Source organism: Schistocerca gregaria, chromosome 7, assembly GCF_023897955.1.
Source record: "Schistocerca gregaria isolate iqSchGreg1 chromosome 7, iqSchGreg1.2, whole genome shotgun sequence".
Classification (NCBI taxonomy): Eukaryota; Metazoa; Arthropoda; class Insecta; order Orthoptera; family Acrididae; genus Schistocerca; species Schistocerca gregaria.
In genome coordinates this window covers 330,229,017-330,244,221 of record NC_064926.1, presented here as the reverse complement: position 1 = coordinate 330,244,221, position 15,205 = coordinate 330,229,017, and the positions used below count along the sequence as shown (strand labels likewise).

At 43.8% G+C, this 15,205-nt stretch overlaps 1 protein-coding gene across 1 annotated transcript in view; it reads left to right on the top strand.

Annotated features, from left to right (window-relative positions):
• The window catches only part of LOC126282032 (lipase 3-like), a 76,808-nt gene that overhangs the window by 25,420 nt on the left and 36,183 nt on the right, over positions 1–15,205 (top strand). Inside the window, exon 4 of the mRNA XM_049981439.1 lies at positions 5,256–5,502. Coding sequence (XP_049837396.1) covers positions 5,256–5,502 — 247 coding nt within the window. The remainder of the gene's footprint in view (positions 1–5,255; positions 5,503–15,205) is intronic.

Below are 15,205 nucleotides of genomic sequence, written 5' to 3'. Positions count from 1 at the left end.
TATGTACATTCACAACACCCCCACCACACATCGAGTGTAGAGTATAGACACAGTCTGCTGCGAGTGTAAACAAAAAAGAACTTCAAAAATGACTCTAAGCACTATGGGACTTAACATCTGAGGTCATCAGTCCCCTAGACCCAGAACTACTTAAACCTAACTAACTTAAGGACATCACACACATCCATGCCCGAGGTAGGATTCGAACCTGCGACCTAAGCAGCAGCGGTTCTGGACTGAAGCATCTAGAACCGCTCGGACAGAGCGGCCCAAAAACGAGTACTTAAGACTGGCTAAAGTGCGAGTAGCTGAGTGGAGGAACAAACTCCATCTCCCTCTGGGGTTGGTAGCCTACGTCGATGTTCTGTGCTTCTCCAAAAGCATAACTGAAATGTTCATAAGAATCACCAATTAGTCTTTTCACTCAGTTCATAGTAAGAAAAGAAAACAAGTAACGAACAACACAGAGCATACCTGAGTACACGTGGAACTTCCGCATTATATGTAAAGAACGACTGTTCTGGTAAACTTCTACGTTATTTGATACTGAAACAGCTGAGTAAAACTGAACGTTCTCACACAATTTTGTCTTTATTTATTCTGATCATCACCAAACTGGCACACAATATTTTTAGCGCAGCGTAATCCGACTTTCAATAATCCCTACAAAAGAATGGTCCTGACTAACAATAACCTAAACCTTTTATGAATCACTTACCTCACAGAAATCTTCGTTACTCGAACTACTGCAATACAGCGAGCGCCAGAACTGCCAGGAAAATAAAAGATTCTGACTACTGGAGGCACTAACTACTGATAGGCATAGTTAGCAAATGAAAGATTTTAATAGAGAACAAACAATGTATTTACCTCACTAGTCATAATATATATAGCAGTTCATGACACCAATTCTTACAAATTTCAAAACTCCGCCATCTCTCTCCCCACGTCCATCACTGCTGGCGGCTCACCTCCAACTGCCCAACGCTACGTGCTGTTCACATCCAACAGCCCACACTACAATAGCGAATATTCCAACAATGAGTCCAACCAGCCACAGACTGCACACAGCGCACTCAGCGATTTTAATACAGAGCGCTACGTGGCGCTACCAACATAAGAACCTGAACAGCCTACTTACACACAAAGCATTCGGTAACGGCTTTAACTAGTTGTCAGTGTCGTAAACGTGGTAGTTCAGGCGCGTCCGGTAGCAGTATCTAAGCTGTCCTCATGCACGACTTAAAAGCTGAAGTGGACACGTAGTTGCACGAGTTTTGTGACGTCACTTCCTGCCATACTTGAAATACAAAATAGCGCCATATTGGATTTCGTCGTTTTTCAGTCGAAGCTCACACTTGGTGGATTTTATAACTAACGTCTTATGAATATACACTGGAGACAAAAAAAATCACAACACCAAAAAAGAGTGTGCTAAATGAAAGTTTTTAGGCTTGTTTCTACATCTCAAAGATGACGTCTATGCAAATTTCGCGGCAGTCGCATAAGAGTGGCCCTCGTAGCGTCGCTGTGAGGACACAAATCGGGTATGCTTTAAATACACACTGCAACGATCGCGAACGTTCGTTGTCTTTGAAATTGGACGTGGTGAACTGACGTTAGTCAAGATTGCCTTTAAGGCTACAAAGACGCCATTATCAACATCTCAATTTGAACGAGGTCGTGGAACAGGGCTATGAGAGGCTGGGTGTTTCTTCTGTGATATTGCAGACAGACATGGCAGGAATGTAGCCACGGTTCATGACTGCTGGCAGCGGTGGTCACGAGAACGTACGTCACAAGAGAACCAGGCTCTAAACGGCCGCCGGCCGGAGTATCCGAGCGGTTCTAGGCGCTACAGTCTGGAACTGCGAGACCGCTACGGTCGCAGGTTCGAATCATGCCTCGGGCATTGATGTGTGTCATGTCCTTAGGTTAGTTAGGTTTAAGTAGTTCTACGTTCTAGGGGACAGTATGTGTAGATGACGTTCTGGATATCGTTGGAAGCTGCTTACGGATGATGCTGTTATATGTAGAGTAGTCGCAACTCCTGTAAAATTGTAGTGAAAGTATGCAAGAAGATTCTGAAGGGTTGATGATAATCGACTCTCAATATAAATAAATGTTAATTAAAAACTACTCCAGTTGTTTTTTTAAGAACTTTATTAGTCACACGACCGACTTCGGCCTTTATATTATGTAACTATCAAATTTTTCGGAAACTGCCGAATTATAATACATAATATGATGGTCACATAGATCTTTTTGTTTTTATAATACGAGATGAGAAAGAATGCTTGCAGATATGTAGCAAAAGCGCAGAAATAATGCACAACTTACGTTATGCTGTAGAGAAGCAACATCAAATAATAAAAACAGTACAAGTCAAATGTATCTCAATGACCAGATCTCATACAAACTAAGAAACCTTTTCAAAAAAATTGGTGTAAAACTCGAATGTCAATAGTGTTCCTCAGTCTGGGATCCTTATCGGGTAGGACTGCTGAACAGAAAATATCCAAAGAATAACAGCGTGTTTCGTCACGGATTCATTTAGTAAGTGTAGAGGGTGGTATGAAGAGCTCCTGAAGCTACAGTGGCAGGTGCTACAAGAGAAGCATAATGCATCGTGGTTTGGTTCAGTGATAACATTATAAAGCTTTCATTCCTATTTTGAACCAACCCCCCTTCCCCCCTGACTTGGCTCCTTCAGATAACGTCTTTGCATCTCCCTGAAGGCACACATAAGTGGAGTTAAGTTTTCACCCCACGAGCAGGTGCAGAAAGAGGTTCTGGAGTGGAAGAAGGAGTTGGCGAACGAGTTCTTCAATGAGGACTTAAAGAAACTCGTGCCACGGCTCACCACGTGAACTCAACGGGATGGCGATCATGTAGAAAAATAGTCAATTAGTGCATCAACAACATCCTATGACTTTCGCAAATAAAAACTTTCTAAAAAAATACAAGCATTTACCTTCTGAACATGCCTCGTACTACAGTTACTACTTGCTGCATATCTTCACTTTTCTCCACAATTTACTGTAAGAGATGTATACCATCCCACCAGAAAGTTCTGTGACTGATTATATTACTGGCGTATAGGCAACGTCAGCAGACTAACTACGGATCAAGCTTGAACCAACAACTGTAAACAGCAGATGTACATTCAGTTAATCAGTCGTGAACAGATAGTGTTAGGTAGTGGACGTGCAGCCGTTTGTCAACGCTGTGTCGCAAATCGCGATGGAGCAACATGTCTATATCAAGTGTTCAAGACATTCTCCAGAACATTACGAAGAAGAGAAAAGTGTGTGTGGAAAGTTTGTCTCACTCACGTTCACTCCCTAACATCAACAAAGACAAGTTGACGCCTACCATGGCTTGATTAAAACAAAAAACGTGGCCAGTTATTTTCTGGAAAGATCATCATAGATGACGAGACTGGGTGTTGTCAATACCAAATTACCACAAAACGACAAATCGCAGATCGAAGGAGGTGCTAATGTCACATGTGAATTAAACAAAATCCCAAGGAAGGACTCTTCTAATAGTTTTACGTGGTTGTATGAACATTCTGATCGTTGTACTCCAGTGAGGAGAGACAGTTTACAACACCCAAAGTATTAAAACCGTGATCTTAACTTTTCTCTAGTTTGTAATAGTCCAGTCTCAAAACGTTTCGGACTGACGTGGTACAACTTTCCCACAAAGGGATTATTAGTGATGATTGCATTCACACTTACAAGAATATGACAGGTACGCCCATTTTTTTCTGCCAGGTCAGCCTTACTTTGTATTTATGAGTCGTGTTTTTTTAAGTAAGGTCTGTTTGAACATAAGTACACAACGAAACGTTATAACAAAAATGTAAATTTATTTTCAGAAAGTACATACTTCACTCTATTTTTCGACATAGTTGCCATGTTTGTTGAAACATGTATCATACCTCTCAACCAATTTTAAAATACCCTCTTCATAAAGGCTTGCCGCCTGCTCAGATAACCAAGAGTTCACTGTCGTTTTCACGTCGTCTTCATCATTGTAACAGTTGACACTGAGGTGTTGTTTGAGGTGGAGGAACAGATGTTAATTGCTCGGCGCAAGATCAGGACGGTAGGGTGGGTGGTCTAAGACTTCCCAGCCAAAACGGTCCAATAAATCGCTTGTCTGACCTGCACTGTGAGGTCTTGCATTGTCATCGAGAAGGACAATTCCCTTTGTCAGCATGCCAGGTCTTTTGTTTTGAACCGCTCTGCGTAGCTTTCTCAGGGTTTGGCACTATGCTTCTGCGTTGATAGTGGTTCCTCGTTGCATGAAGTCCATCACCAAAACACCATGCCTATCCCAGAACACCGATGTTATGATTTTGCGCTGGGACAGAGTCTGTTTGGCCTTCACCTTTACAGGCGAGTGCGTGTCTCTCCATTCTTTTGCTTCGATTCGGGCGTGATATACGAAATCCATGTTTCGTCTCCAGTTACGATCTGATTCAAGAAGCCGTCACCTTCGTGAGTCAAGAACTTCATCGCACACTCGAATCTTTGGTTTTTGTGGTCCTCTGTTAGGAGTTTCGGGACCCAACGGGAGCACAGTTTCCTAAGCCTGAAGGTGTTCAGAAACAATTTAGTAAAGCACTGATCTCGACACGTCAGGAAATTCGTTTGAGAGACCTGTTATTCTGAAGCGCCTGTTCTCACGAATCCTCGCTTCAACTGAAGCCACCAACTCGTCTGTAATCAAAGAAGGGCGACCGGAGCAGTCCTCATCATGGACGTTGTCATGGCCATCTTTGAACTCTCGTGCCCACTTACGCACTTTGCTTTCACACATAACAGTATCATTGTACGCTTCGCAAATCTGTCGATGAATTTCTGCAGCAGACAGGTTCTTTGCTGACAAAAACCGTATCACTGAGCAAACCTCACACGCGGCGGGCAAGTTGATAGTCTTAAGCATTGTGAAAGCACAGAACAGAACTGTACAGGTTAGCTACAGAGCTGAAACTGAGCACAGTTGTTCACGAGGCATGCCGGGACACGACGCACGCGCTCGTTGCGGTATGCGCGCGAACTACTAGTGTCTACGACAAAACGGACCTTACCTAAAAAATAAGTCTCGTATTTGTCATCTTCCCCCTTTATGTGTAGAGGCAATTCTGTTTCTACAAACACCAACCACTTACGTGCTCAGAAGTAAAAACTCGTCAGATTAAGCACGGTGTTTATTCTGCATCTAGCTGTTACGTATTCTTACAGCTGGCACGAAATCGGCTACTACGACCTGCCTGCGATGATCGACTACGTCCTCGCCCAGACGGGTCAGTCCGACCTGTTCTACGCGGGCCACTCGCAAGGCACCACCTCCTTCTACGTGATGGCCTCCATGCGCCCAGAGTACAACGACAAGATCCGCGTCATGTTCAGCCTGGCGCCAGTGGCCTACATGGACCACCTGGACAGCCCGCTGCTGCAAGTTGTGGCGCAGTTCGTCGACCAGATCTCGGTGAGTTCTTTCTTCTAAGAATACTGCTGTTACGAGTCACTCTGTAGCCAAAGACGCCGGACACTCACTGTTTTATGTATCTAATGTGGCAACCATGAAACTAATAGTCTGCATGTCCTTACCTACTAATATTACTGCGTTTAATGTCCGAAGATGGATGGAGGAGAGGGGAGTGGGCAGACCATTTGAGCTATGACCATTGAAATCACACTTAAGGAAGACGATACATGGTCTTTGGAGGAGCTACTGTGGCTTTTAACTGCCAATCCATATCGTCCCAAAGATCTTGTACTGTGTTCAGGCTACAGTCTGGAACCGCGCGACCGCTACGGTCACAGGTGTCGATTTGTTTGCACTCTCTGTAGATTAGTTCAGACGTTCTTTGCACAACAGTTTTTAGCATGGATAGGGACTGCAACAGCTGTGTTCGGATGCAGGCTGAGTTGGCATCCCTTCGCTCCCAGCTTCAGGCAGTGTTGGCTTCGGTCACACAGCTTGAGGCTGTTGCCAATGGGTTTCACTGTGGGGGTCCGGATGGGGGTTTGTCGGGGACGGCCAGATCGTCCCACGCATCCCCCGATCGGACTACGACTGTGGTTGCCCGGGATACGGCCCGAATTGAGGCTGATCCCTCACCTGTGGTAGAGTGGGAGGTCGTCTCAAGGTGTGGCAGGGGGCGAAAGACATTCCGGAGGGCTGAACGGAAGGCCTCTCCAGTTTCTCTGACGAACCGGTTTCAGGCTCTGTCTCAGACTGATACTGATCTTCGGCCTGACATGGCTGCTTGTCCTGTTCCAGAGGTTGCCCCTCAGTCGCAAGATCCGGGCGGTCGCAGAGGGTGGGCTTACTGGTAGTTGGGAGCTCCAACGTCAGGCGCGTAATGGGGCCCCTTAGGGATATGGCAGCAAGAGAGAGGAAGAAAACCAATGTGCACTCCGTGTGCATACCGGGGGGGAGTCATTCCACATGTGGAAAGGGTCCTTCTGGATGCCATGAAGAGTACAGGGTGCACCCATCTACAGGTGGTCGCTCATGTCGGCACCAATGATGTGTGTCGCTATGGATTGGAGGAAATCCTCTCTGGCTTCCGGCGGCTATCTGAATTGGTGAAGACTGCTAGTCTCGCTAGCGGGATGAAAGCAGAGCTCATCATCTGCAGCATCGGCGACAGGACTGACTGAGGATCTTTGGTACAGAGACGAGTGGATGGTCTGAATCAGAGGCTGAGACGGTTCTGCGACAATGTGGGCTGCAGATTCCTCGACTTGCGCCATAGGGTGGTGGGGTTTCGGGTTCTGCTGGATAGGTCAGGAGTCCACTACACGCAAGAAGCGGCTACACGGGTAGCAGGGGTTGTGTGGCGTGGGCTGGGAGGTTTTTTAGGTTAGATGGCCTCGGGCAAGTACAGAAAGGACAACAGCCTCAAAGGGTGCGGGGCAAAGTCAGGACATGCGGGGACCAAGCAGCAATCGGTATTGTAATTGTAAACTGTCGAAACTGTATTGGTAAAGTACCGGAACTTCAAACGCTGATAAAAAGCACCGAAGCTGAAATCGTTATAGGTACAGAAAGCTAGCTGAAGCCAGAGATAAATTCTGCCGAAATTTTTACAGAGGTACAGACGGTGTTTAGAAAGGATAGATTGCATGCAACCGGTGGTGGAGTGTTCGTCACTGTTAGTAGTAGTTTATCCTGTAGTGAAGTAGAAGTGGATAGTTCCTGTGAATTATTATGGGTGGAGGTTACACTCAGCAACCGAGCTAGGTTAATAATTGGCTCCTTTTACCGACCTCCCGACTCAGCAGCATTAGTGGCAGAACAACTGAGAGAAAATTTGGAATACATTTCACATAAATTTTCTCAGCATGTTATAGTCTTAGGTGGAGATTTCAATTTACCAGGTATAGACTGGGACACTCAAATGTTTAGGACGGGTGGTAGGGACAGAGCATGGAGTGACATTATACTGAGTGCACTATCCGAAAATTACCTCGAGTTATTAAACAGAGAACCGACTCGTGGAGATAACATCTTGGACCTACTGATAACAAACAGACCCGATCTTTTCGACTCTGTATGTGCAGAACAGGGAATCAGTGATCATAAGGCCGTTGCAGCATCCCTGAATATGGAAGTTAATAGGAATATAAAAAAAAGGGAGGAAGGTTTATCTGTTTAGCAAGAATAATAGAAGGCAGATTTCAGACTAACTAACAGATCAAAACGAAAATTTCTGTTCCGACACTGACAATGTTGAGTGTTTATGGAAAAAGTTTAAGGCAATCGTAAAATGCGTTTTAGACAGGTACGTGCCGAGTAAAACTGTGAGGGACGGGAAAAACCCACCGTGGTACAACAACAAAGTTAGGAAACTACTGCGAAAGCAAAGAGAGCTTCAGTGCAAGTTTAAACGCAGGCAAAACCTCTCAGACAAACAAGCTAAACGATGTCAAAGTTAGCGTAAGGAGGGCTATGCGTGAAGCGTTCAGTGAATTCGAAAGTAAAATTATATGTACCGACTTGACAGAAAATCCTAGGAAGTTCTGGTCTTACGTTAAATCAGTAAGTGGCTCGAAACAGCATATCCAGACACTCCGGGATGATGATGGCATTGAAACAGAGGTTGACACGCGTAAAGCTGAAATACTAAACACCTTTTTCCAAAGCTGTTTCACAGAGGAAGACCACACTGCAGTTCCTTCTCTAAATCCTGGCACAAACGAAAAATTGGCTGACATCCAAATAAATGTCCGAGGAATAGAAAAGCAACTGGAATCACTCAACAGAGGAAAGTCCACCGGACCTGACGGGATACCAATTCGATACTACACAGAGTACGCGAAAGAACTTGCCTCCCTTCTAACAGCCGTGTACCGCAAGTCTCTAGAGGAACGGAAGGTTCCAATTGATTGGAAAAGAGCACAAGTAGTCCCAGTCTCCAAGAAGGGTCGTCGAGCAGATGCGCAAAACTATAGACCTATATCTCTGACGTCGATCTGTTGTAGAATTTTAGAACATGTTTTTTGCTCTGGTATCATGTCGTTTTTGGAAACGCAGAGTCTACTCTGTAGGAATCAACATGGATTCCGGAAACAGCGATCGTGTGAGACCCAACTCGCTTTATTTGTTCATGAGACCCAGAAAATATTAGATACAGGCTCCCAGGTAGATGCTATTTTTCTTGACTTCCGGAAGGCATTCGATACAGTTCCGCACTGTCGGATGATAAACAAAGTAAGAGCCTACGGAATATCAAAACAGCTGTGTGCCTGGATTGAAGAGTTTTTAGCAAACAGAGCACAGCATGTTGTTATCAATGGAGAGACGTCTACAGACGTTAAAGTAACCTCTGGCGTGCCACAGGGGAGTGTTATGGGACCATTGCTTTTCACAATACATATAAATGACCTAGTAGATAGTGTTAGAAGTTCCATGCGGCTTTTCGCGGATGATGCTGTAGTATAAAGAGAAGTTGCAGCATTAGAAAAGTGTAGCGAAATGCAGGAAGATCTGCAGCGGATAGGCACTTGGTGCAGGGAGTGGCAACTGATCCTTAACATAGACAAATGTAACGTATTGCGAATACATAGAAATAAGGATCCTTTATTGTATGATTATAAGATAGCGGAACAAACACTGGTAGCAGGTACTTCTGTAAAATATCTGGGAGTATGCGCGCGGAACGATCTGAAGTGGAATGATCATATAAAATTAATTGTTGGTAAGACGGGTACCAGGTTGAGATTCATTGGGAGAGTCCTTAGAAAATGTAGTCCATCAACAAAGGAGGTGGCTTACAAAACACTCGTTCGACCTATACTTGAGTATTGCTCATCAGTGTGGGATCCGTACCAGATCGGGTTGACGGAGGAGATAGAGAAGATCGAAAGAAGAGCGGCGCGTTTCGTCACAGGGTTATTTGGTAACCGTGATAGCGTTACGGAGATGTTTAACAAACTCAAGTGGCAGACTCTGCAAAAGAGGCGTTCTGCATCGCAGTGTAGCTTGTTTGTGCCAGGTTTTGAGAGGGTGCGTTTCTGGATGAGGTATCGAATATATTGCTTTCCCCTACTTATACCTCCCGAGGAGATCACGAATGTAAAATTAGAGAGATTCGAGCGCGCGGAGGCTTTCAGACAGTCGTTCTTCCCGCGAACCATACGCGACTGGAACAGAAAAGTGAGGTAATGACAGTGGCACTTACAGTGCCCTCCGCCACACACCGTTGAGTGGCTTGCGGAGTATAAATGTAGAACTGTAGATGTAGGTTCGAATCCTGCCTCGGGCATGGATGTGTGTGGTGTCCTTAGGTTAGTTAGGTTTAAGTAGTTATAAGTTCTAAGGACCTGATGACCTCAGAAGTTAAGTCCCATAGTGCTCAGAGCCATTTGAACCATTTGAACTGAGTTCAGGCTTGGGCTTTTACACTTACATGTAGACTTCTCAAGCCACTGTGGCATTGTACAGTGTGTGATTTGGGGAGGAGGGGGCGATTCCAACCAACATTATCGATTTTTTGTCCTATTACGTTCACGTACTGAGTGAGGGAAAGATACTGTCATTCTCTCTCCGTACGTGACCCAGTGTCTCTCATCTTAATATCACCATCTCTATACGAGACATGCGATGGTGATAGTAGAACAATCGCACAGTCTTCTTCGAATACAGGTTCTCCATATTTATCCATTAGCGTTTCACGAGAACCACTTTCTCCACCTTCCAAAGATTTCCATTTAATGTCCGCGAATATTTATTTAACACTCTCGTGTGGACCGCCTTTCTCAAATTTTTTGGGTTCCGTCCTCATTCTGTAGAAACGGAACCCTTTTAGCATCTTTTTATTGTCTGTCTGTCTGACTGTTTAGACCCCTATTGCTCAGGAACGGGTAGAGGTACCAAGTTCACATTTATGCCACATCTAAGGTCTAAGATACAGCAGCAATGTAAAAACAATAAGTTTCTAAGTGAATGTAATCAATAAAAAATACGGTCATCTATGTGACATATTTTGATACTCGCAAACTCACTCATCAAAATCTATATGGTACTTCGCGTTGACTCAGAATCACGATATTTGACTAAAAGCAAGATATTACAGAACAAGTAAAGTAAAAAATCGGAAATTGTGAATTTGTAGTTATAACAACGAAAAATATAGGTTCGTTATTTATTTTCCGCCTGACTTTCTGTCTGTATGCTAAGACTCCTTTTTCTCAGGAACGGGTTAAAGGTAACAAGTTTAAATTTATGCCACGTGCTAACATCTGCTGTCCCCTGGCGGTGTAAAACATTTAAGTTTCCAAGTGACTGCAATCAAAAGATCCGGCTATTTATGCCACATATTTTGATACTCACAAGCACACTCATCAGAATCTGTTCCGTACTTCTTGTTGACCTACAGTTATGAAATGTGGCAAGAAGAAGGTTTCGCAGTACAGGTTAGGGAACAGACAGTGCAAATTATCTAGGAATTGAATTCGAGAGTTTTGGAGTTCCCGACACCGATCTCTTGCTATTATCGACATCAGTAACAGACAAAAACCCTCGAGATTCTCGATTCGCAGTATGGCTGAACTATCTATATACGTAATTAAGTTTGTACGGAACCCTCGGTGCGCGAATTCTGTTTGCATCTATCCTTATTTTTACTTTGGGGCCCAACAAAGTACGTTTCAAACATTCACGTCACCTCTACATGTGATTTTTTTTCCTAGATGCAAAAATAGTAAACACACAGAGCACATAAATACTTTTTTACAATGGAACGACTATGACTTTTGAACAGGAAAATACGGACACAAAGTAATGGCGTGCACTTAACTTTTTATGTTCCAAATATTTTGTCTGTGGAAAATTAGAAGACATTAAAAATCTCACGACGCACTTGACATGTACTCGCGACACACCCACGCATAGCGACACCGCGGTTGAGAAATGCTGATGGACTATAATGACTGTAACAGTTCTAGCAACGTGTTTGAATTTGTTAAGTGATATACAGCACATAAAATCAAGTCTGAGGCCTGCGATCATTTTTATGTTAATAATTGGCAACCAATTCTGTACAGCATTGGTTGCCAATTATTATTGAATTTGTTAAATTTCTACTGTAATGAATACTTCATAGTCTCCAAATGCTGGAACAATGCTCTAGAGTCTGTCGCACGAGCACCTTGTAAGCAACTGCCTTTACGGAAGCCTTTCAACAAATCTGTCTTGCATTCGACTTCAAGAAGCTAAATATACCAAACTGACCCGAGTTTCTACAAACCGCAATTTAAGGGAAATTATTTTAATTTTTTTGTGAAAAAATGGGGTCGCTCGACCCCTGCAATTTCATGATGACCGTGAAAAATAGTTCTACTGCCCTCTCTGCGAGGAGCTTTAATTGCTGTCGAGGAGACACAGGATGCGGATCTGTAATGTCGTCCATGTGTTTGGATGGTCCTGTCTAGTAAATACTAGACAGAAAGCTTTTTAAGGGTAGGCTTCAAGATAAAGAAAGAAAAAGTGCTACTGTAAACCTGGAAGACAACCCCCAGCTATTGTCACGGTGTGTAATGGGACAGATACGCTTGCCATCTGACACGGACTTATTGGGCACAAGGATATGTTAATGTCGGTGTAGTTATTGTCATTCCAAAGCATAGAAGACGTCTCCTTGTGCGAATGTAGTGCTGTACTTCATGCAACACGACAAACTCGACGTCAGGGAAATCAAATTTATTACGAAATGGACCTCTCAAAATATTTTACTTATGTGTCCTGTCTGCGTTTTAGGTGTTACGCAGCAAGTCAGATTTCGTACCCTCAAGGCTTCTCCCAAATCTTGTTCTTTGTGGTATGGGGATGTGTTCTTGCCGTAGAGAGTACTTCTTAAAAGCAATATCTTTGGTCGGTTGTTTTTCCACCTATGGGTTGTAATCCAAGTTTTCCAGATAGAGAACAACGTGGTTAATCCAAATTTCGAATTCTTTTAGAATCACATGTTGATTTCTTGGAAACCTCCGTGAGAAACTTGAGGCGCAATTCATTTTAGCTGTTTAAGGTTCGTGGGTAGCTGGGGCGTTGCTTTCGTTTGTGCTGCTTATAGCCGGCGCACATGCGTTGCATTTTCGTATTCCTAGGATGGAGCCGCGTATGTATGCGATGCAGCATCTCTTACTATCGTAAACAACACTCATCAAGCATGTTTCACTGCCATGCACTCCAACCTACACTCAGTCGCAAAAGTATTGGAACAGCACGTAACGGCGCATAATTTTGCAGTTTGCGCATGAAAGAAACAGAAATTTCACTTTGTAACGTGTTTGGGACTCTGGGTACGACGTGGCAACGTGAAACACGCGTCAAATAAGAAGAATTGTTATTGGACATTTCCTGAAAACGTGATGGGAAGGCGCAACAAAAGTATTCGGACAAAGGCGGACAACGTGAGAGAATAGTTCATTCCGAGACGCACAGAGGGTGAAGCGACCGCAGTGTATCCGACATTTCCGCGAGTCGATAGCGATGATTAGTAAACACGTATCGCGAGCCTGTGCAGGTCGACGATGGGACGCAGAGGGAAGTGTTCCACGTTCGAGCAAAGTTGTCGTTTATCATCACGCGAAGGGGAAAACCTGCAGGGAAATTGCCGCAGTATTGAACATGAAGGAAAGTACACTTCACGACATTATTAAACGGTTCGAGGAAGAAGACCGATTGGAATTCCGTTGCAGTACAGGACGGCCACGGACGTTTTCACAGACAGATGAACGTGTGGTTGTGCGAAAGGTACAACACAATCCGAAAATATCCGCCACACGAATTAAACGTGACGTGCAGGGAGACCTTGGAATAAAAGTTCATCCCGAAACCGCGCTGAAAGTACTACGACGATCGCAGTGCCATGGTCGAGTGGCACGTCGAAAGCCATTCATAAATGCAGTGAACCAGAGGAAACGTATGCAGTTTGCGAGGGAATACGCCGAATACGATCAGGCTTGGTGGAATCGGGTGATATTTTGCGACGAATGTAAATTTGCATTATGGCAAAGCGACGGAAAGGCAAACGTGTGGCGAAAGACCAATGAAGAGCTGAATCCCAGGAACCTCAAACCAACAGTAAAGTTTGGAGGTGGGAACATCATGGTGTGGGGATGCATGTCCGGCAATGGTGTGGGTGATTTAGTGTTCATTGATGATACGATGAACAAGGAAGCGTATTTGAATATAGTGCAAGGACATTTGTAGCAGAGTGCACGACATCTAGGTATTGCGAACAACTTTCATTTTTATCAGGATAATGATCCCAAGCATACCGCACATGTTGTACAAATGTGGCTGCTCTTCAATTACCCGAAAGTATTGCACCCCCCTCTCCAATCACAAGACCTTAACCCAATCGAACATTTGTGGGATAAATTGAAACGGACCCTCCGCGCGGACAACATCTATACGAAGGAGACCTTGAAAGAGAAACTGCACCAAGAATGGGCAAATATAGGCTCAGATTTCACGAAAAAACTCGTGGAAAGTATGCCTAGTAGATTGGAGGAGGTATTGAAAATGAAAGGTGGACCCACAAGGTATTGACATTTTCGTCGTGCAACTTATGAACATATACTGGACAGTGTCCGATACTTTTGTAGCAGCAGGGTGTCCAGGATGTTTCATTTTTGTTGTTAATTTTTCTGTTATTTATGTTTTGGGAACGAAATAATACAATAATTCTTTTGTAATTAATATTGTTACGCATATATATTGCTAATAAATATGTTTGGATTTCATAGTCTGTGTTTCTCGAGTACTCAGTGTGAAACTTCCCACTGTCCGAATACTTTTGCGACTGAGTGTATATGCACCATGTGGTATGTCTCATCACTCAGTAACACCTGCCTCTGCTAATCAGTAGAACAACGGTGGAATTTTAAATCTCTCAAAAATCAAACTTAAGTCTTATGATCACTGCATTCTGGGCAGCAACGCGTACCCTATTGCTATCAGTCTTTTATATTGTGTGATTTCTGTTTCACGGGAATTAGAACGTGGTACAAGGCACATTTCTCTGCCTAACGTGTCAGCTGAAGACTAGGTTACTAGTACTAGCGAAGGCGAAAAAGGGACAAACGTAAAATTTGTATCCATTACTTCAATTTACCTCTATAGATCAACGGAAGAATAGGATACTAGTACTAGCGAAGGCGAGAAAAAGCGACAAACGTGAAATTTGTCTCCTGTACTTTCTTTGACCTATACTGGTCAACTGGAGATTAGGGACTAGTACAAGTGAAGGCGAAGAACATGACGAACGTAAACTTTGTATCCTGTGCTTGAGCTGACCTATACAGGTGAACTAGAAAATAGGACACAACTTTCGTAGTTCAGCTAAGGCACAGCATGCCAGAGTTATGTACGACGGTTGTTTTTCTTTTCGCTAGTACTAGTATCCTATTCTTTAGTTGTCTTGTTGTTGTTGTTGTTGTGGTCTTCATACCTGAGACTAGTTTGATGCAGCTCTCCATGCTACCTTATACTGTGCAAGCTCCTTCATCTCCCATTGCTTACTGCAACCTATATCCTTCTGAATCTGCTTAGTGTATTCATCTCTTGGTCTCCTTCTATGATTTTTACCCTCCACACTGCCATCCAATGCTAAATTTGTGATCCCTTGATGCCTCACAACATGTCCTACCAACCGGTCCCTTCTTCTTGTCAAGTT